Raw genomic sequence first — 21,695 nt, 5'->3', positions numbered from 1 at the left:
AGAAGCCTGATGTGATATCCACAGGTATGACATACAGTTCATGCATGAAACCGCTGGGGGTGCAGCCTTCTATTAACTGTGTCTGCCTTGAACCAAAAAAAAACTGCCAACAAAAAGTAAACTTATTACTCAAGGAAAAGAAAGAAATAACAAGTAAAAAGAAAGTTTGAGACATGGTTCTGCACTGAAATTGCACTACAGTTCTAGTTCAAATTTCCACAAATGGAACAAAAAGGTGATGCCGTATTGGGATGCAGCAGAACTTTAGAACGGAGGAGATTCTCTGATAGTACTAAGGCACTATCTGATCCTCGTCATGAGTGGCCCTACCATAACAGTTGCTATTAATCGGGAACGAGACAAAAGGAGTTCTAAAGAATAGCTATGTTTCTCTAATTGGTATGTTTTGGACAGTATTCTTTTTTTTAGAAGGGCAAAACATGAACCAAAAAGAGAATACGCTGAAATAAGCAGCAACATCTCCATATTTTGCTATAGGCTCCAAAAGACAATCCTACTTTACAGGTGAATATTTTCTCACAGCATGAGAACCCACTTTAAGCAGACAGTTGATACAATACTGATATGACAAGATACTTAAGCTCCACACAAGTTTCAAGTTTAATGTTTATTGTTTGATTAATTAAAATCATCACAATACCCCCCTACATAAAAAGAATAGGTTTCATCTTCTCAAACAGCTAGAGGTGTCATATATACAAAGTGCAACTGTGCTCTGACTCCCATACATTTGAAATGTGTAAAAAATCTGTTATTTTAAAATCATTCTAAAACTATGTTTAGATCAAATTTCAGCAAAAAGTTAAGATTGTCTAGCAACCACTTTAAAAGAATAGGAATTTGTTACATACAGTTAAAATTAAAAAACGTCCACTTGCAAAAGGCAGCTGTTGACTAGTCTCATAAACTTGACTCCTCGGCAAGACAGGATGCACGACGAACCCTCCAGCCACCTTATCACTGCTTGTCTGCTAGTGCGAATGTTCATGTTTATAAAGATCGACTTTAGGTATTGTCTCCTTTGGGTTAACATAAGCTCCACACATTTATGAAGGTGGGCTCTCAAAACCGATCAAGAGAATCCTTGGTGAATACCTAGACTTTATTGTACCTTCAGCGATAAACATGTCTTGCTGATATATTTTATACTTAACACAATTTAAGTTTCTTGAAAATAAAATAAATCCTACCTGTATATGATATCCTAATAGCAGTGAGTGGGATGTTGGAAACGTTCATGTTTTTAGACTGAAGAAATTTGAAACTAGAATTGGAGAGATCTTCAGATGTCAACCTCTGGAGGACACTTCGGGATAATGGTCCGGCTACTCCAAGGACGCCAATCTCATCAGTCACATTTTTAATCTGCACATCATATCCTCTCTTTACGGCCTCCTCTTCTATCATCCTGCAGGAGGAGGAAGTTACAACGTCACAAACTGGGTTTAAGAATTTGTCTTTTTTGATCAGTCATAATCAAGATTATTGATTAACTACTACACCACCACAATAATTAGTTTATGTAAACAACACACTCCAAACATCATTGAGACTGCTCTGGCAGCAAATGGATCTCAAAGGAATGTAATGTAGAGTCAAAAACGTTGAGCGTCTGAAACGCAAGTTATGTTCAACAAATATGCAAAACATCAACTGCATGTGGCTTGTTAGCAGGCCCCCATTCACCCCTCCACCAAAGCTGCACAGCTCCAGTGCAGGGGCTGTCAACAGATCAGGGTTTCAGCATATCCTATATGAGACGTATGCCAGTGTGTTTAAATGGAACGCAGTTAAGAAGTCTGTCTTAACCGAACAGGTTTGCAGGCTTGAATACTTGCGTTGTGCACCGTTGCCTTTAAACTTATCCCAAGTGCTATTTTTGTACTCTGTGTTGCTAATATGCTTAATAAAGCGTAGGAAGGACATACATTGGGGCAAATGTCAAATAGTACAAACGATGGAAATTTGGAAAAGCCATCATATGTGATCAAATTGGTAATCAAACTAATTTTTAAGCACACTGGTTCACCAATAATAATGGCACAATGAAATTCTGTCCTTTCAATATCTCTGAATGAATCTTTTTAAGATTCTAACTACAGACCTATGTAATGCACATTGTTACACCCCGTTAACCAGTCATTGGCCCAGCTACCGCATTCTGCCTATTTTCCACATTCCTTTTATGACTTGCACGACTGGCAGGCCTGCTAATGTTTTCATAGGAGTATTTGACTAGCTTTTCATCTTGTATCCATTTCTTGTGGGCCTTGGTTCCTACCACTATCTCAAAGAGATCAGCAACAGTGACACTATGAGATGCGGCACCACAAATTGAAGTTTACTAAGAAGGAGCACTAGTGTGAAGGCAGTAACCAGTTCACCCCAGGCTAGAGAAACTCATAACCAGCAGGTTCCTCACATAGAAGTCACAAGGCTCCCCACCCGACCAGTAAATCTATATAATGCTTATTTAAATGTTAGGCCTCCTAACCAATGAACTATTCCATGCAATGGTTCCAGGACTTTAGAGTGTTGGAAAAGTCATCTGTAGTTAGATATGAACGACCCATGCCTGTGCAGTCCTCCAGGTCACAAAGCATGATTTGAGCTGTACTTTAAAAAACACGAAACAGTTTTCTGCTTCTACTCTACTCTGTTTTCCAGATAAACTGTGATAAACAGAAAGGAGACATTTATAGTAACAAGTTTATTTTTTCCACACTTTAGATAACTACGGAAGAGGCAGAACCTCTCTGCATGTTTCTACTTACCCCGAGCTAAAGTGTTTTTTTTAATCTTACTTTTACTAAACGGATTCCAACATCTTTTTGCAATAAATATTTAACTATGTTTTGGCGTGTTTAATGTTTCACTACAGATTCTAATTTTAATATTCGATATTACAAAAGATCCACTCCTAGACATCACCTGTTTCATATGAAAGCGCAAAGCATCAAGCAAGTGGTTTGTGAGACTGGTTATGGTGTGACCATTTATTATAAGGAATGAAGTACCTCCTCTCTGTGCATTATAAGGCTATTGCAAGTAACCTTGGAGTTCCATGACCTTATAAAGGAACACCGCCTTCAGCCTTGTTCCTCAACATGGTCAATATGGTTATGGATCTCCTTGGTGACTTGCAATATCCTTATAACTACAGTAGGGGCTTACTTTATTTTATATATTCCATGATGATTTTCAAGACAATGCATTGACAGGAGAGGCTGTGCCCAGCATAAATGATATGCCTCCCATTACAAATGTAATATAAAATCACTATACCCATTGGAGGAACTAAGAAAAGCACCATAATTTGGATTTTCCCCGGAAAACTGGTATTGCAAAGGATTTGGATACATTTGCAGATGCATTGTAGATGCAATATGCCCCCCATTACAAATGTAATATAAAATCACTATACCCATTGGAGGAACTAAGAAAAGCACCATAATTTGGATTTTCCTACAATGCATCTGCAAATGTATCTACATCCTTTGCAATACCATTTTCCCCCACATCCCAGGATGACGTATTTCCCAACAGAAACCTGCTTTCCAACCTGCATTTACAAAAGCCTGTCAGCAGGCGTTCCTCATTTGTTCTCAGCAGGACTATTGCTGTCCATGTCTCCACACCGACACAGCCATTCACCACACACAGATCTAGCTCGTTTTTAATTCACTGAAGCTAAGTCTAGACGTCAATGTTCCAGGAGCTTCACAACCCAATTTCTCGGTTGCAGCTCCAGAGGAATCTCTTGTTCCATCTATATCCCCCTGCCTGCACTTCCTTTGTCATTCTGTAGGGCACATTTCACAGCTACTAACTATTATTCAAGTGCACTGAGATTGCTATACTGACTTAACAGCGTAGGGAATACACCAGTGGGAGGTCTAGTATACACTTGAGGAGGACATTTGAAGGACTCCGGGGGAGACTCTGTTCACAACTGCATAGGAATCTAGACTTGTCCCCTGTAGATATGTGTATTGCTAAAAATGTACAGCTATTTCATAGTGTCAACTTTAGAATCTGGTACGTCCTTGAATAGGTGGTGCTCAGGGTTCCTGAGTACACAGCACAGAAGGGAATTATCAGTTGTTGCTTTTTTCTCAGTTCCAAATTAACAAGGTAAAACCATCAGTGCAGTAGGACTTTTGTGGTTGCTAATGCTCTGGACTCAGAGGGGACAGGTATTCAGGAATACTTCAACATGCGCCTAGGTTACAGAATCTCCAGAAATGCAACAGTTGAAGATTATTGGAATATTGGAATACCCTATTCTAAAAAATAATTTTGCAGTGCCTCACAACATCAATGACCACGCACACGGCATGTGCAAAAAGCAAGGTACGGGTGACAGGTTTAAGCAATGCAGTGAGCAAAGGTAAGTGAGCAGGGTCTAAGAAAGAACAAGTGTATGAACGAGAAATCATCAAACATAACTTAGTAACAAATAAAAAAAAACACAAACCTGAGATCATGGAGCTCCGATCCAGAACCAGTGACCAGCAAAAACTCCCCAGGAGTCAAATGAGAAACAGTAAGCTCAGCATAGACACGCCCCCTTGGTGTTAGCATGTGACTTATGTTTGTAAAACCAACCTGGAAAAGCAGAGGGGGAAAGTATGCTTTAAAATGGCTAACCATATTACACTTTCTCGTATAATGGAAAACTATTAACAGTGTGCCAGAAAGTAGTATGCATTGTGAATTTAGGTTTGATGCACAAGTAGGGTTTCTGCTGTTTGCAATAAATATTGTGGTTTTGATTTTGAATAAATATAAACTGTTTGTGACAAAAATAGGAAACCACAAAAACGAGGGGCAGGCTTAGTAATTCATCCATTTTCACTTTTATACACTGGTTACAATTTTAAGGTATTACTCTTTTAATGCGGTAGTAAGAAAAAGCACATTATCACACCCATCAGTAAATGTAGTTTAGAAAGATTACATACTAATCATTCTCTGGAGATAGCAGGCAGCAGATACCTCAAGGGAAAAAACAACTAGTCCGATATAGAGGGGAACCCTCCTTTAAAACGTGATCTTTACCTCGCAATACCTTTACCACATGAAAATCATAAGTATATCAGGTAAGTGTGTATGTATGGTCAGTGACATCACTGACGACATCACTCATGACATCATCCAGTGACTTTATATATATGCCAAGGACTATTGAAGAATGAGTGGGTGTATAAGTGTCTGGATGGATGATTTAGTAGGTGCGTGACTGGCTGAATAAGTGAGTGATTAAATGTGTCTTACTAAATGCATGGGTTAGTGACTGATACAGACATTCACACAGTTAAGTTTGTCAGTTGGTGCGTAAGCGGTTGCATGGGTTGGTGAGTGGCTAAATGAGGATCTATATGGGTTATTGATTGGTTGTCTGAGTATCTGTATGGGTGTCTGAGCATCTGTGTGGGTGGGTGGGGGGTGTGAATGCATAGATGTGTGATTCACTGGGTGTATGGGTTCAAGAGTGCATCTGTGAAGGGCTGTATGGGTGGTTGAGTGTGCATGTGTGTATGGGTGTATTGGTGAGTGAATGGATGCCTCAGTGGTACAAGAGTGAGTAACTGCATATGTGAAAGGCAGTGTATGTGAGTGTTGGGAGTGTTTAAATAACTATGTGAGAGTGAGTGATTATGAGAGTGGCTGTATGGATCAGTGTGTACTTGTATTAGTTATTGTATAAGAGTGTAAGTATGTGTTAGTATATGTTTGAATAAGTGAGGTGGTGTATGTATAATTGTATAGGTGAGTAAATGGGAGTGTGATTGATTCTTTGCATGACTGACTAGGTGTTTGAGTAACTCTATGGATGAGTGGCAGTGTTTGAGTGTTTGTATAGATATGTGAGTGCATATGATAATGCTGTATTGATGGTTGACTGCATGTATGAGTGAGTGAGTGAATGAGTGGATGTGTGTGTGTGTAGACCTAGGAATTAGTGAGTGAGTATGTACTAACTGGTATTGGTATGTCAATGGTTTCGAAAATGGTAGTCTGTATTTTAGAGTGGGTGTATCAAAGGTTATATTAGGGTATGAGGTACCTCCAGTAAGCAGCGACACCTGATTAGGCATCGGCTCCCTGGGCACAGCGTATGGGTACACAAATGTTATGTACTGAATAATTGTTCCAGACTGAATCACAAGTTCTCCAAAAGTTGATAAAGGCAAATCCAAATTATTTATTTAACATTTTCAATCAAAATGTTCCAAATCATAATCCAATGTTTCAAGAGATCATGGTGTTGTAATCACAGCATCTTGCCAATCATTTACAATCCCTATGCATTTCGGGCGAATTGCCCCTCATCAGGGGAGCGATCGGTAAACAATAAAATGCATGAGATGCCAAACTATGTGCGCACACCTACGAACTAACTTTGTAGGGTTTAATCCGTGAATCAAGAAGTGAACGCATCTAAAGCCATATACAAGTGTGAAGAAACCATGTGTATCGTAAATATGCTGGGTCAGCGCAAATAACCGTCGGCAACAGAGTGAAGGCGAATAAAGGATCCCTAAAGGCGTGAACGTTAAAGGTGCTGAGAAACGCATATGCGTGAACGAATGATAATGGCGGTATGCCCGACTTCAGTCAGTATAACAAAAAGCAAAAAGTGCAATAAACCAAATACAAAATGTGAACTGTTCAAAACTCAAAACAAAAAGTGATCGCAGATATCGGGCGCGTGCAACGTTAACGAGACGTATGAAGCGGTGAACGCCAAGGTTTAAAACGTACTGGATGTCGCGGTGAAACCCTCTCTGTGTTCTCACAGTGCAATGTGGTACACGGGCGGGTGACGCCGTGTTCAAATGAAGGTCCGTGTGAAGTGAAAACACAAAAGACGGACTGTGTGTGCTCGAGCGATACAAGTGTGGGCATTTTATTGTTTTCAGATCGCTTCCCTGATGAAGGGCAATTCGCCCGAAATGCATAGGGATTGTAAATGGTTGGCAAGCTGCTGTGATTACAACACCGTGATCTCTTGAAACATTGGATTATGATTTGGAACATTTTGATGGAAAATTATGAATAAATAATTTTGATTTGCTTGATCAACTTTTGGAGAACTGGTATTCAGTTTGGAACAATTATTCAACACATAACAGTTGTGTACCCATACGCTGTGCCCAGGGGGCCGATGCCTAATCAGGTGTCGCTGCTTCATTCACTGAGTCAAAGACACCTAGGTCAGGGGGTGATACCCTAGGAGCAGGCACCAACTTCACAATATTTATCGTTAAGAATTTGGTGCGCACCCTACTTGTTTTGATTTTGTACCTCCAGTAAGCGCCACAGAGCTGCGTTGAAGAGTGGTGTTCCAAAGACACACTCCTTTTTACACCTCTCTGAAACGCAGCTCTGTGGCACTTACTGGAGGTACCTGGTGGCCTAGTTCGACCCAAGGGACCCTCAGCCTTCAAGGGGACTTAATCGACCAACTTACAACGTGCCAGAGTGCCCGTTTGCACAGTGGTGAAGGGAAGGGGTGGGGCCTGATGTGACGAGTGTGCAAAGGCACCCCATGGCGCATTTTAGGTTGGGGGATTAAGTCCCCTTGAATCCAGAGGCACTCTAGGACATTGTAGCAGAACCTCCATAGATTTTCTAGATATTAGAATTAGAGCAGTGGAGGGCAATCTTGAAACTACTATCTTTAGGAAGGCCAACAGCTGGCAACACTATTCTTCATGCGGAAAGTGCCCATCCTGCGCCTCTCATTAGAAGCATACCCTTTGAAGAATTCTATAGGGCACGGAGAGCATGTAGTAGTAAAGAGGAGTATTGCAGAGTGGAGCAGGAAATGACCAGCAGGTTCCTAAAGAGAGGTTATTCACCGAAAACTGTACATGGGGCTGCTTCAAAAGCTAGGAACCTAGAAAGACAAAGTATTTTTTGAACCATCTAGAACCCAACAGAGAAGGAATAATCTTAAAAAATCAGAACCAAATTCAGTTAATCACTTATTTATAACAACTTTTAATGTTAAACATAAGGAAGTGAGGTCCATTCTGAATAAACATCGGTATCTAGTGAAAAATGATACAAAGTGAGTAAACATCCGAATGTGGTATATAGAAAATCGAAATCATTGAGAGATCGGATAGTGAAAAGTGAATACCAAGAACAGAAGGGGGAGCAGGGGGCCACATGGCTTCAGCAAAAAATGGGTTTTAGGAAGTGTTTTAGATGTAAGGTGAGCAGCCATGGAATAAATTGCACACATTTTAAAACATCTTTTAATAAAACCATCATGATTAAAGGCTTTTTAAGTTGTAGATCAAGTTTTGTGGTCTATATGTTGCAATGTCCCTTCAAAAAGATATATATAGGTAGTACAACCTTGCCTGTATTTAATAGAATTTTGCAGCATCTGAGAGCAATTATCAATCAGGATAAAACATACCCGATTGCCAGACATTTCCAAACTCATCATCAGAGTGATGCCAAATGCTTACAGTATAGTTGTATAGCCGAAGTACCGAGAAAGAGGAGAGGGGGGAAGTAGGAAAAAAGGAACTCCGTAGGTTAGAAACGTATTTCATATTGGAGTTTGACAGCATGGAACCCCATGGGTTAAATGTAGATGAGGACCTATATACTTGGTGGTAGAAAGATGATGAGATTGAGTAAACAATAAGGAAATAAGTAGGAGTCAGCGCATTCAAGTACCATTTGTTTTCTAGTTTTCAATTAAATTTTTGTTTTGATTAAGAGCGAGGGAAATAGGTAAATAAGATTTATATCAATTTTTTCGACATAACACTTTATATATAGTGTAATACAGTGAAACATTTAAGTAATTATTTTAGAGAATGGTATGAAAAGGAAAAAAGAAAAAAAATTGAAGTTTTATGAAAAATAATTTTATTTTTTAAGTGTATTTTGTAAAGTATATGATGATATTTATTCCGGTTTTTTATATATTTAAATTACGATAAAGCACTTGCACTTTATTATCTAGTACTGTAATAAAGTATGCTAATATTAATTGAAATTACATTGATATATGTATACTTAAGCACTAGCACTTTTAAGAGAGTACTGTAGTTATAAAAGCATTAGCACTTTTTGATGATTGATTATTTATAACGTGAATGTCTAATTTAAGCACTAGCACTTTGAAATGTTAACAGCCTTGCTGTGAAAATAATTTTATATATTGGCATTCAGGAAAACAAGGAAAAATAGCCACATGGCATGTACTGATAGAAAGGAATAATGTTGTTCGGAATTTTAATGCAAGTATTTAATTTTGCTGCAAAATATAAAAATTCCGAATGTTTTCCAAAGTATAACAGTTCTAGACCGGAATGTAAAAAGGTGAACTGTTTGTAAATTATGTTCAAACCAAATGTACACACTGGGAATAGGTAGACTGTCATTTATAATATGTCTTTTAACATGTTCTAAGATGGAGCCCGTAATGGTATTGTGACAATTTCCTGAGTGCAAAGCAAATACTTGTCCTTCGCCTATATTTACTGACTATCTTAATGTTAAAAAAATGGCGCTCCTACATCGTGAACAAGGCAGCGCGAAGCTGCCGAAACGCGTAGTTGTTGTCGTTTAATAAAGAAATAAATCAGAGTGATTATTACCTCATGGAGTGCTGGATGGTCTTTACTGAAAGCTGTGATCTCATTTGAGATTATATATATATATATATATATATATATATATATATATATATATATATATATATATATATATATTGAAACACAAAGGAGGCGGCACAACCAGATACTTTGCTGAGGCCTTTTTAATTAGCGCTTCACCCCACCGACGCGTTTCAGCCAAACAAGCCTTTGGTCACGGTCAGTAAGTCCTTCTACAATTCCCATTTAAATACTGGCCCATGTTAGCCCTAAGGTGGCATTATGGGATACATAGTTTGGAACCAAATATTTAAAATTCGTAAAAAGAAAAGAAAGACCGGTGTGTTTTTTTACATTACATTGTATAGTACATAGCGTCACATGTTAATACACATGGGCAAAGTTTTAGTTCATTATTTGGTGCAGGATTAGTACCATATTTCATTTTGTTCTGGTGTCTGGTTCAGTATCCTTTTAGTTGAGTTTATGGTGGATTTATGCACAGTCACTCTAGATGTATGTGAAGGTCTTCTCCAAAGTTCATGCCTCTAGGGATTTTGGTTCGAAGTCGGATGATAAGGCGGGACTCTATTAGATGTAGTCTACGAACAGTGTCGCCCCCTCTCCATTTTTGACAGCATTTCAAACCATAGAATTTCATTGCTCTCCAGTCTCCATTTTGACAAGTGCTTATATGTTTAGCAGTTGCATACAGCATGTTCTTGTTCTTCACTGCACGGATATGCTCAAGGATTCTGTTTTTCAGCATGCACGTTGTGCTACCTATATATCTCATACCACATCTGCATTCGATTACATATACCACATTTTTCGAGGTGCAGGTAATTTGTTGATCAATTTGCATTATTTTACCATCGGGTTCTTCAATGCTCTTCATGCTTTTGCCGATCTTACATGCTTTACAAGATGTGCAGGGTTGGAATCCTTTTCGTTGGTCTATCAGCCAGTTCGTTTTCTGTTTGGTTTGAAAATGACTTCTCACAAGGAGATCTTGGAGAGAGATGTTTTTTCTATAGGTTATTGAGGGTTGTTTGCCAACAAGTTCTCCTATATCAGGATCTCCTGATATCAAATGCCAATATTTTTTCATTTTGTTTGAGATGTTACCACTCTCTTTGCTGTAGGTAGTTATAAACCTTGGGGGGTCATTGTCCTTAGTTGTTTTTGGTTTTTCCATTAGGATTTCTGCTCTGGTCTTCTTGTCCGCCTTCTTTTTGCAATTCTTTAGAACAAGATCTTTGTATCCTCGTGATGCAAATCTTTCTTTGCTCTCCTCAATTTTGATTTCGGCATCATCTGTTTTTGAACAATTTCTCTTTAGTCGTATGAATTCTCCATACGGTATGCTGTTCAGCAGGGCTTTCGGGTGGAAACTGGTGCCATGAAGCACACTATTGGTGGGTTTGTTTTTTTTCGAAAAAGAGTAGATTCGATTTTCCCTTCTGAAATGTAGATCTTAGTATCCAAAAAGTCAATATGTTTTTTACTAGTGGAGCATGTGAACTGCAGTCCAATTTCATTGTTGTTTAGTCTGGAGAAATATTCTTGGAATTGCGAGTCTGTTCCATTCCAAATTATAAATAAATCATCTATGTAACGTACCCATAGAATTATTCGATCCAGATCTGATTGGTTGTTGCTGTCCCATGCAATTGTCTTTTCCCACCAGCCCATGGTGATGTTTGCATAGTTTGGGGAAAATGAAATCCCCATAGCTGCTCCGCATTCCTGTTTATAGAGTTCTTTGTTGAAGAGAAAGACATTGTTTGTCAAGCACATGTCAATCATTTTTAAAAGCATCTTTGTATGTTCCAGTTTCGTGATGCTACGTTGTAGTGGAAGCCTGACAATATTTCTTAAGACAACGTAGCATCACAAAACTGGAACATACAAAGATGCTTTTAAAAATGATTGACATGTGCTTGACAAACAATGTCTTTCTCTTCAACAAAGAACTCTATAAACAGGAATACGGATCTTGGGATGCCAACGCGTTTCAGGATAACAATCCCTTCTTCATGGGCAGCAGGTAAGTGATTGAAGAGGCGCACCACTTGTCAATTTGCACGTTTTTTATTCCTCATTAGTATGCACGCCCAGAGGGCATGGTTTGATTGCCTTCTGGGACTTGGGAGTTTCCGTGGTGCGCTTGCAGTATTCCCTTTGGTAAGGTCTTTCGTCTTGCCTGCAAAATAAAGTTTATTGATCACCTTAGTAGGTAATGAATCCAGGGTCACAGACTTTTTAAGCATGGCAATGTACTTTTCAAGTTTGTTGAGTTACAAACCGCAGTCTCGCAGGCTAGTTTACCTTCTCCCCAGCCTGCGATGGTGCTCCTCCCCACGGCTGGCTACCGTGAATAATCTTGAAACCAATGTGCTGGCGCACGGGAGATCACGCAACATTGCCAACAGTGAACTGCAGCCCGGTTCCCCAGTTCATATTTAATCTTGGGATGCCAACGCATTTCAGGATAACAATCCCTTCATCATGGGCAGCAGGTAAGTGATTGAAGAGGCACACCACTTGTCAATTTGCACGTTTTTTATTCCTCATTAGTATGCACGCCCAGAGGGCGTGGTTTGATTGCCTTCCGGGACTTGGGAGTTTCCGTGGTGCGCTTGCAGTGTTCCCTTTGGTAAGGTCTTTCGTCTTGCCTGCAAAATAAAGTTTATATATATATACATACACACATTTTTTTCATTTAATTAAAACATTTATTCTTTTAAATTGCATTATTTATATTATTTTTATTTATTATTTTATTACCCTTTACAACCTAAGAAGTATTCCTATCCTGCTCCCTTTAAATACCCCTTTACCCCATAATCATAACCCACCCTTACTCCTTAAAATACCCCAACACCCTTAAACACTAACCCATCTTAACCCTATAAAAATACCCCTGTACCCCAAAACCCATACCTATCCCTAAACCCTAAAACTACCCCTGTACCCCATATCCCAAAACTATATATGAAACCTTAAAATACCCAAACACCCTAAAACATATACCTCTGTACCCCAAAACATATACCCCTATACCCATACTTACCTTATCCAAACATTAAAAAAAAACATGCTTTTACCATTCATGCATTTACACCGAATTTCGCTGTAAATGTATGCGTGGTAAAAGCATATAAAATGTAATACCATGAGTTATAATGGCATTGCGGAGTCATGGTACTTTCCTAATGAAAGTATGCGGAGTGATGGTATGCGGAAAGAAAGTTGCAGAATAATGGGTGTTTACCCTCCCCCGGTAAGTACATTGGTGGCACGGGGCCCACATCTCCAGCAACATACTCATATTTTTTTCATCGCCCATTTGAAAAATGCACAGGTCTCTCTCATTGATGGCCAGCACCGACATACACTTTTAGACACACCTCCTGCCACAAGTTCTAGAATTGCGAACTTTACAGCTGGGGAGCTACGTTCGAATCTTGGCATCAGCTCAACATCCTGTGATTCCAGGGCAAATCGCTTTGTCTCCCCGTGCCTACCACAAATTAATGTGTTCTTCTGTAATGTAAATTGTGCTCATGCCATGTTGTTGAGTTCGCGCTATATAATAGTGCAAGGAAAAATAAAGTAGGGAAACTCGAGTTCACACACTACTGAACGGGCACTCTTAAGTGCATCAGCAGTGCACTGTGAATCGAAGAGTTTCACAGGCCTGTCACAGATGAGAAATGCTATCAAAACGAAATCCTACAAAACAATATACTACTGGCCTGCAGCAATTCATACCCGTACAACGTCGGGACAGGCTACTAGTACCTTATGAAACGTTGAAGTATCTATTGCTGCATGAAAATTGTCCCGACCCCAATGGGGGCCAGAGACTACCCTCCACCAACAGATCCCCCAGAAGCATCCTTTGTACATACAAGTCTCTTCAAAGTCAAGGGAAGCGCTAATAAAAGTAGCCCCAAGCGGTGTGCCATCGGCCTAGCAATAGGTGGTGGTATAACAGGATGAATCTAGGATGCTGTCGATCCCCCGGGGGCCTCTGTAGAGCAGAGGCAGGACTTGCTGCGAACCTTGGATCGCCTCTCCGAAAGCGATCTGTGGCGCTGCTTGTCCTGAAGCTGGGAGATTTTTTGGCTTGGGCCCCCGACATGGAATCAGAGTCCAATCTGAGCAGTGTGTGGGGCCTGAGCTTGACGACTTCATCAGTCCAGTTAAAAACCTCTTCAGCTGAATCAAAGATGTGTGTGCGCGATGTATATGATATCTGCAGTCTGGCTGGGAATAGAAGAGAATATTGAATCTTAAGGGGCCGGAGTTTAGCTTTGGCCTCTGTAAAGGATTATCAACGCTGCTGGACAAGCCTCGTGTAATCAGGAAATATCATAATGGAATATGATGTATATTGAAGGGTCCCTCGCTGCCTAGCCTGCTGCAGGATAGTGTCCCGGTCTTTATAGTTCAAGAATCTGGTCTTGGACGAGCATCAGGCGGCAGCTTCTGCTGCAATGCTCGGTGTGCCCGCTCAATTATGAAGCAAGGGGACAGGATGCCAGGTGAGATCCACTTCATCAGCCATTTAACCAGGAGGCCCTCCATATTATTGCCCCCACAGCACTCAGGGAACCCAACAAAGCAAAGGTTATTTCTACGGGCACGCCCCTCTGCATCTTCTGCACGTAGCGCCAGGCCCTTCGTAATAGGTTCCAGAAAGGATACTTCCTTCTGGAGGATAGATTCAGTGTCCTCTGTAGTGGATAGCCTAGTTACGTCATCAGTTATTCGTTGGACTGCATTACAGAGATCTTGTCATAGCAGCATGACATCCAAGCCCACTGCTCCAATCTTGGCCTCCAGCGTGTCTCTGGACACTTATGGTGGCCAGTATGGCAGAATTATCTGGCAAAGATGTCATCTGGTCTCCCGGGTGGACAACTGGGCCTCAGCACCAGCATATTTTTCCATTGTGCTTTGGCATGCAGCCGCAACTAAGAGCTTATCCTTAGTCATGATTCGAGGAGTTCAATAAAAGAAGCTGTCCCTTCAATTGTGCTCACCAGAGCTACTTTACCAAAGCAGGGTAACTGCACAGTCTCAGATGGGAAGTATAGATGTATAGATTGCGGTATCCGATCTCCAGGGCCCAGCGGCCGCAGGCGAGCGGGGTCTCTTAAGAAGCTGTAGCTACTACGCACATCCCCTCAGCCAGTCCAGCGCATACAGGGCATTGATAGTGTGCAATGATAGTGACCGGGCCAGCAGCCAGTACGTCTCCACATTCCAATTTGTACACACCAAGGATTAGAGCCCGAGGTGGGCGGGAAATACCAGAGTTAAAGACTGTCACTGATGTATGGGGGGTAGGCCACAGCACCATATGCTCCCCCTGCGTGACAAGGGCATGGGAGGAGTTGTAAATTCGACTCACAAGCTGAAAATGAGCAGAAGACCACCCCAATAGGACCCCGCGTAGGTCTCAAACAGCGGGGGCCCAAAGGCAGGCCGCCATCCACCATAGGTCCGCAGCACACGGGGCCGGAGTAGGCCGCCCGGGAATAATCTGCTGCGCAGCCTGCGGCCCGACACAGCCACCGATAGCGTGACGTGTCACTAGGTCCCCAACAGTGTGTCAGCGCCCCCGGCAGGGAAGTATTTCTTGTGTGGGACGGCGGGCCTCATTGGGGGGAAAGGGGCTCCCAGATAGGCACCACCGCCCGAATCTCTTCAGCACGCCACACTAAGCCGCGCAGGCCGGAGGGAGACACGCCGTGGTCCGATATGACCACCCAGCCCAAGGCAGCTCTCAGCAACGCCTCTCGCATCGCTGCCACTCACCGTCCCACCTTGTAGGCCACCACAGATCAAACTTCGGGCAGGAGGAAGGCTCCAGGCAGCAGTCACAAGCTGCATGCTGGTGTGCATGCGAGGCCGGGAATTTTCAAGCCTCTGCACCGATAACACGTCACACTGCCTCACTGGTGTGGGAGGAGGGGGGCTGGGTGAGGGCACAGGTCCTAGAACACCAGCGGACCTGGGGATCGCCCAGAGGTAGCAGGAGCAGCGTTTCTGAGCAGATGACGTCAGGATAAATAACAGATTATGACGGGGCTATGGGATCTCTACTAAAGCGCGTCCACCATGTTCGACCACTTGGCCACGCTCAAACCTCAGCTTCTTTATACCTGGAAAAAACATGAGATGTCTTCTTCCCATGTTAAAACTTGTCTTACAGCAGTGTTTGATTGGCTCACTGCTGCCCAGCTAAAATGCAATGAGGATAAAACCGAGATTTTATTCTTCTGTTATTTTCCCCCTCAGTAATGGCACGCTTTCTGGCCAGATAAGCCTCCCAAGCCTACCCGGCGGGGTCAACCTGTCCAGAACCTTGGGATCTGGTTTGTTGGAAACTTAAGTTTTGGTACTCCGATCAAAAAACTGACAGGAATGTGCTTTGGCATATTGAAATCGCTAAAAAAGTTCCTGCCGTTACTCCCTTTATCTGTAAGAGAAACGGTCACTCGAGCGCTCATCATTGACTATGCCAATACACTGTATGCCGGTTTGCCCGGCTATCTAGTAGACAAACTGCAGGTTGTTCAAAATGCTACAGCCAGAACTCTTCTTAACATCCCTAAGTGGATCAGCATCAGGCAGCACCTTCACAACCTGCACTGGCTACCTGTGAAGTACGGATTAAATTCAAGTCCCTGGTAATGGCACATGCTGCTCTCTATGGGCTTGGTCCGGTGTACTTATGGAAGCGCTTTTAGTTTTATGAACCCACCAGACAATTGTGCTCTTCCACAATGCTGAGGGCGTGCCCCTCCAGATTCCGCCTTAAAAAGGACAGGTTACAGCTCCTTGGCCTACATGGCAGGGGCCTGAAACACACCACCGTTTGACTTACGTAGTTTTCAGGATCCCCAAAAATTTAGAAAGAGACTTAAAACTTTTCTTTTCAATTAAGCTTTTTCTCCTTTCTCTGCTGGTTTCTTCTCCCTTTTGCTATTTCCACTTTGAGCTCGCGCCGGGGCACTCTGAGTAGCTGTGCGAGTTATAAACTTCTATAACATAACATAACATAACATAACAGATGGAGACTGATCCCTCAGCCCGACCTCTCCCACAGACCTAAAGACCAGGATGGTAGGGGTACAAAGTACGAGTACCGTACCTTTTTTAAAATAACGGATTGAAACTCAAGTTATCCAATCCCTCTAGTAGAAGATGTTGCTATTATCCTGATCAAACGTGCTCGTTCTATTGAACTAGGAATGATAAAAAGCTTGGTGGGTCCTGAAGGGTTTCAAAACTAAAGTGCAGACGACAGACACCTCTCTGGAGCACAGCAAAGCACTCGCCTCTCGTATTCCTGTGAAGTGCAAGTCAAGTCAAATTTAGTTGCAATTAATTAAGACCATAAAATACAATTACTAGTAAACCAAATTATCCTCCTTTAAATACAAGTTATTTAACACAGGCTAAGCCACAATAATTGATATTAAACAATTAAACAAAATGGGACGATTATAGTGACAGAGCCGGAAATATTCTATTAGAACAGGGAAATAAAAAGATCAAAATTCGGACAGCTGTGCTGCTCAGATAGTCTTAAGTAGCTGCTTGACATGTTAAAGTGAACCTTCACGAATATTAATAATCCATAATGTAACGAGTATGACATGACAGTTTTTGTCAGACCGAAAACGATCACTGTTCATGGTAGAGTTATGCAAACAATCAAAAGTAAATGTTCACTTAAATAGCGGTGTACTTGCTTAAGAATGTCAATGTGTGCTTTAAAAGATATTAAAAGTACTGAATCGGCTTGATTTGCAAGATAAATAAAGTGCTGAGGGGACACAGTCACACTGAAGCAGTCAAAAACAGATGGATGGAATGCTTAAAGTACTCTCAGCCACTGGTAATTACTCATAGCTGCATTCCAGTAATCATCGTTATTTTGCACACCATGCCACCTCATTGGATCCACCCCTATGCAAACCAGTCTAGACCCTGCACCAATGGGAACAGTCCAGTTTGAACTGCCAGGCCATGTCCTCCCTGAACCAAAACACATTATTAGGGCTCATCAGTCACGTATAGCCGAGTTCCAGTGGCACAGTGTGCACGGGACAGGTCGCCAGAGCCAGTCTGGGCGTAACGAGCATCAGGCGTTTCCCCGGGAGGCTGGAAGGATGGGGGGGGGCAATTTTGAAGAGGTGCTGCACTATCGGCCCCCAGTAACAAAAGCAGCAGTGCTTCACACTGGTCTAATAAAATTGCCAGGGCCGCTTTGGGCTCCCAGTCCGGCCCTACAGGTCGATATCCCGCCACACTGACATACTGTTATTGGAACGTACAGGCTACACACAGGAGGTGATCACCTACTAGGCGCTAATACTGGGCGGGAAACTGCTTCATGCCGGTTGAAATAGGTACTGATGAACTAGTTCATGACAGCGGCCAGCATGGAGGCGCACTATAAGAGTGATGTGAATGTTTCAGTGCTGTGATATGGGGTATGGGTGTACAGGGCCGGCGCTAGGCATGGGCAGTGTGGGCAGCTGCCCAGGGCCTCGCGCTCAGCTCAGGCACATGTGGGCCACTTTCTGTGTGAAAGGTCACACTTTCCTAGTCGGCCCACCTGCTCCTTCAGGGCCCCCTTCCCAAAGCAATCACTCTGCTAATGTGTTTTCAAGTGAGGTGTCTCGAGTCATTCATAGAGGTGCAGTGGTGGGGGGTGGGAAAGACTGGGTATAGGAGGTGACAGCAGCAAGGCCAACAATTATGCCTCCTCCCGGCTAAAGGGCGGGGCAGCACCTCTGTTAAAAACCTGTCTGCCCCTTGTGTATTCCGTTTACCCGGCAACAGAAGGCTCTTTTGTTTTACGAAATAGCTGGACATTAGCAAGTTAGGAGAGGTGGCTGAGGGGAGGAGGGGCATCCAGATCAGACTGGCAGGGCACACTAGGGCAGTGTTTAGCAAAGTGCCTTGCCAATTCTTTACAGGCACAGGGGAGGTGTTTTCCATCCCATGGGCCTCAGCACTGGATCAGGCTACAAGTTCATCTGTGGGGGCCCCTTTCACCGGGACTTACGAAGCCCAGGGCAGGTAGGCCTCACAGGATTCAATTAGGCTGGAAGGTCCTGGTGTGGGGCCCCCTTTGCAGGACCTTGTATCCATTATGTAGTGCTGGGAGGCCCAGGGCAGGAGGGGTTCTGTCCTTGGCCTCGCAGCGCTATACTGTGAGATCACTACATTTTATTCCACAGAGGGACTAGTATGTTAGCTTCCCAGAGCATGCCACCAGTGCTAAAATTAGAGGGCTAAAGAGGTAATGCAGCTAAGTGCAAAAAAACCTGATAACCACCCAATTCCCCAGCAGGGAGCTCTGTGGCCCCTCTTTTCATGATTGTAGCAGATTAAGTGCTCCATGACACACTTTGAGTTCCCCGGCCCATTTATGTCCCAGGGGCTGTAAATTAGTAATTTCTTGTCCATATAATCACTTGCAGGAGATTTCATGATACAGTTTTGACAGCCCATGGCGAGTGCTGCTCCGGAGTCTTGTTTAACAGGGCAGTGAAGGTGCGGTGCTGAGGTAGACAGAAAGGATCTGCTGTAGCTAGACAAGGTTTCTCATTGTGGAAGAGTGCGACACGCTGTCAGACAGCAGCCACGAAACCTCGCTACCTGCCTTTTCAAATGTAGACATAGCAAGCATCTTCCTTGATATGATGAGTGACCAAGCACTGATTGAGTCAACTTAATAAGTGCCTGTCCATTGCTCCGGACATCATTGAGGTACTGTTCTGTTCTGTTTAACTTTTAGCGCCCTGCAAGTAGAAGGCATGCGACTGGCATAAACATGCCCAGCAGGACAAATAATTGCAAAGATTTATTTTCTATGGTCAAGTTTCTTTTATTTTGCCAAGTCTTCTTTTCTTAATTTGCACTCATGCTTTCTTTTGTATTTGCTTGTGGACACTGTTCTCAAAATATAAGGATTATTTTATTGCAAAGCACAACATTGTTTCTTTCTTATGTGTATTTTCTGAAATTATGGTTTGACACGTAATTGTGCAGTACACCCCAATCTGCCCCACTCCAATCCACCCCACCCCACTTCACCTCACCCCACACCAATCCACTCCACTTAATACAATCCACACCAAACCAATCCACCCCACTGCACCACATTTAAATCCTCCCACTCCAATGTGCCCCACTCCAATCCAAAACAATGTGCCCCACTCCAATCCAAAACAATGTGCCCCACTCCAATCCAAAACAATGTGCCCCACTCCAATCCAAAACAATGTGCCCCACTCCAATCCAAAACAATGTGCCCCACTCCAACCTGCCCCACTCCAACCTGCCCCACTCCAACCTGCCCCACTCCAACCTGCCCCACTCCAACCTGCCCCACTCCAACCTGCCCCACTCCAACCTGCCCCACTCCAACCTGCCCCACTCCAACCTGCCCCACTCCAACCTGCCCCACTCCAACCTGCCCCACACCAATCTGCCCCACACCAATCTGCCCCACTCCAATCTGCCCCACTCCAATCTGCCCCACTCCAATCCACGACAATCTGTCCCTCTCCAATTTACCCCACTCCAATACACAACAATCTACCCCTCTCCAATTTACCCCACTCCAATCCACAACAATCTGCCCCACTCCAATCCACTCCTATCCAATCTGCCACACTCCAATTCGCCACACTCCAATCCGCCCCACCTCACTAAATTCCACCCCACTCCAGTTCAGTCCACCCCACTCCTGTGCACAACAATCCACTCCAATCCACCCACCCCATTTAAATCCACCCCTCTCCAGTCCACCCCACCCCATCCAACTCCTGTTCACTCCACCCCACCCCATTTTAATCCACCCCACTCCAATCCACCCCAATCAGTCCACCCCACTGCAGTCCAATCCACCCCAATCTGCTCCTATCCACCTCACTCTACCCCAATCTAATCGACCCCACCCCAGTTCAATCCACCCCACAAAATCCAATCACTGCAGCCCACCACATTCCAATTCACCCCAATCCAGTCCAATCCACCCCACTACACCAGTCCAATCCACTCCCTCCAGTCCACTCAAATTCACCCCACTCCAAACCACCCTAATCTAATCCAATCCACCCAAGCCAATCCACCCTACCTCAAACCAATCTAATACATCCTACTCCAATCCACCTCAATCCAATCCAACTCACCCCATTTCAATCCACCTCTCTGCAATCCAATCAAGTCCATCCACTTCAATCAACCTCACCTCACTCAATCAAACTCACTCCACTCAATCAAACTCACTCTACAGTCCAATCCACCCCTATCTTCCCCACTCCACCCGATTCCAACCCAACCCACTCCACTGTACGGCACTCCACTCTATCGTACTACAATATACGACACTGCACTCTTCCAAATACACATTGCCAAAGCCAATTGCTCTCATAGGCGAGACCTATTGGCTTTGCCAGTGCTTGTTAATGGCGATGTTATTCTGAGCCTTTGCCTGTCATTTGAATTACCACTACCATATAAAAGTGTTTCATTCCACTTTTTCTAAGGAGTTGCTATTCTACTATATAATGACGCTCAGATAATGGACCCTGGAAGGATGATTGTGCATCACATAGATTCAAACTACTGATCTGTAGTTATACAGCCAGGGTGCAACTCACTCATCTATTCTGCTACCATCTGTGAAGAATCAGAGGCCTTTGCTTGCCTCCTCGCCATGCTTTGTTGGTCAACAGATTTACTATCCAATCCTATTACTCAATTATTAGCGACCACACACAAGGATCCAGGCCTTGCACTTATTTAGCCTTGTTTGTTGCATGTACAGAGCACAAACACACTTTACGGAGTGGGGGAGAGGGAATGAAAAAAAAAAACACTTATCTGTCTGCCGCTCGCCATCACCGCCGCCTCCTCTCGGTCTACTTCCCTGCTTCCAGGGCAGGAAGCAAGATGCATCCCGCTCCCAGTCTCCTGATGGCCAATCCCAAAGCTACAATGCAG

General features: G+C 43.1%; 1 protein-coding gene across 1 annotated transcript in view; it reads right to left on the bottom strand.

Moving 5' to 3' along the window:
* Positions 1 to 21,695, bottom strand: part of DMGDH (dimethylglycine dehydrogenase) — a 527,940-nt gene that overhangs the window by 184,861 nt on the left and 321,384 nt on the right. Inside the window, exons 11-12 of the mRNA XM_086960740.1 lie at positions 4,499 to 4,629; positions 1,212 to 1,429 (exon numbers count right to left, since the gene is read on the bottom strand). Of these exons, the coding sequence (XP_086816866.1) occupies positions 1,212 to 1,429; positions 4,499 to 4,629 (349 nt within the window). The remainder of the gene's footprint in view (positions 1 to 1,211; positions 1,430 to 4,498; positions 4,630 to 21,695) is intronic.

Source organism: Lissotriton vulgaris, chromosome 3_1 (genome assembly GCF_964263255.1).
Source record: "Lissotriton vulgaris chromosome 3_1, aLisVul1.2, whole genome shotgun sequence".
Classification (NCBI taxonomy): Eukaryota; Metazoa; Chordata; class Amphibia; order Caudata; family Salamandridae; genus Lissotriton; species Lissotriton vulgaris.
The sequence above is the reverse complement of the archived record's forward strand: the minus strand, read 5'-3'. Positions and strand labels throughout refer to the sequence as shown.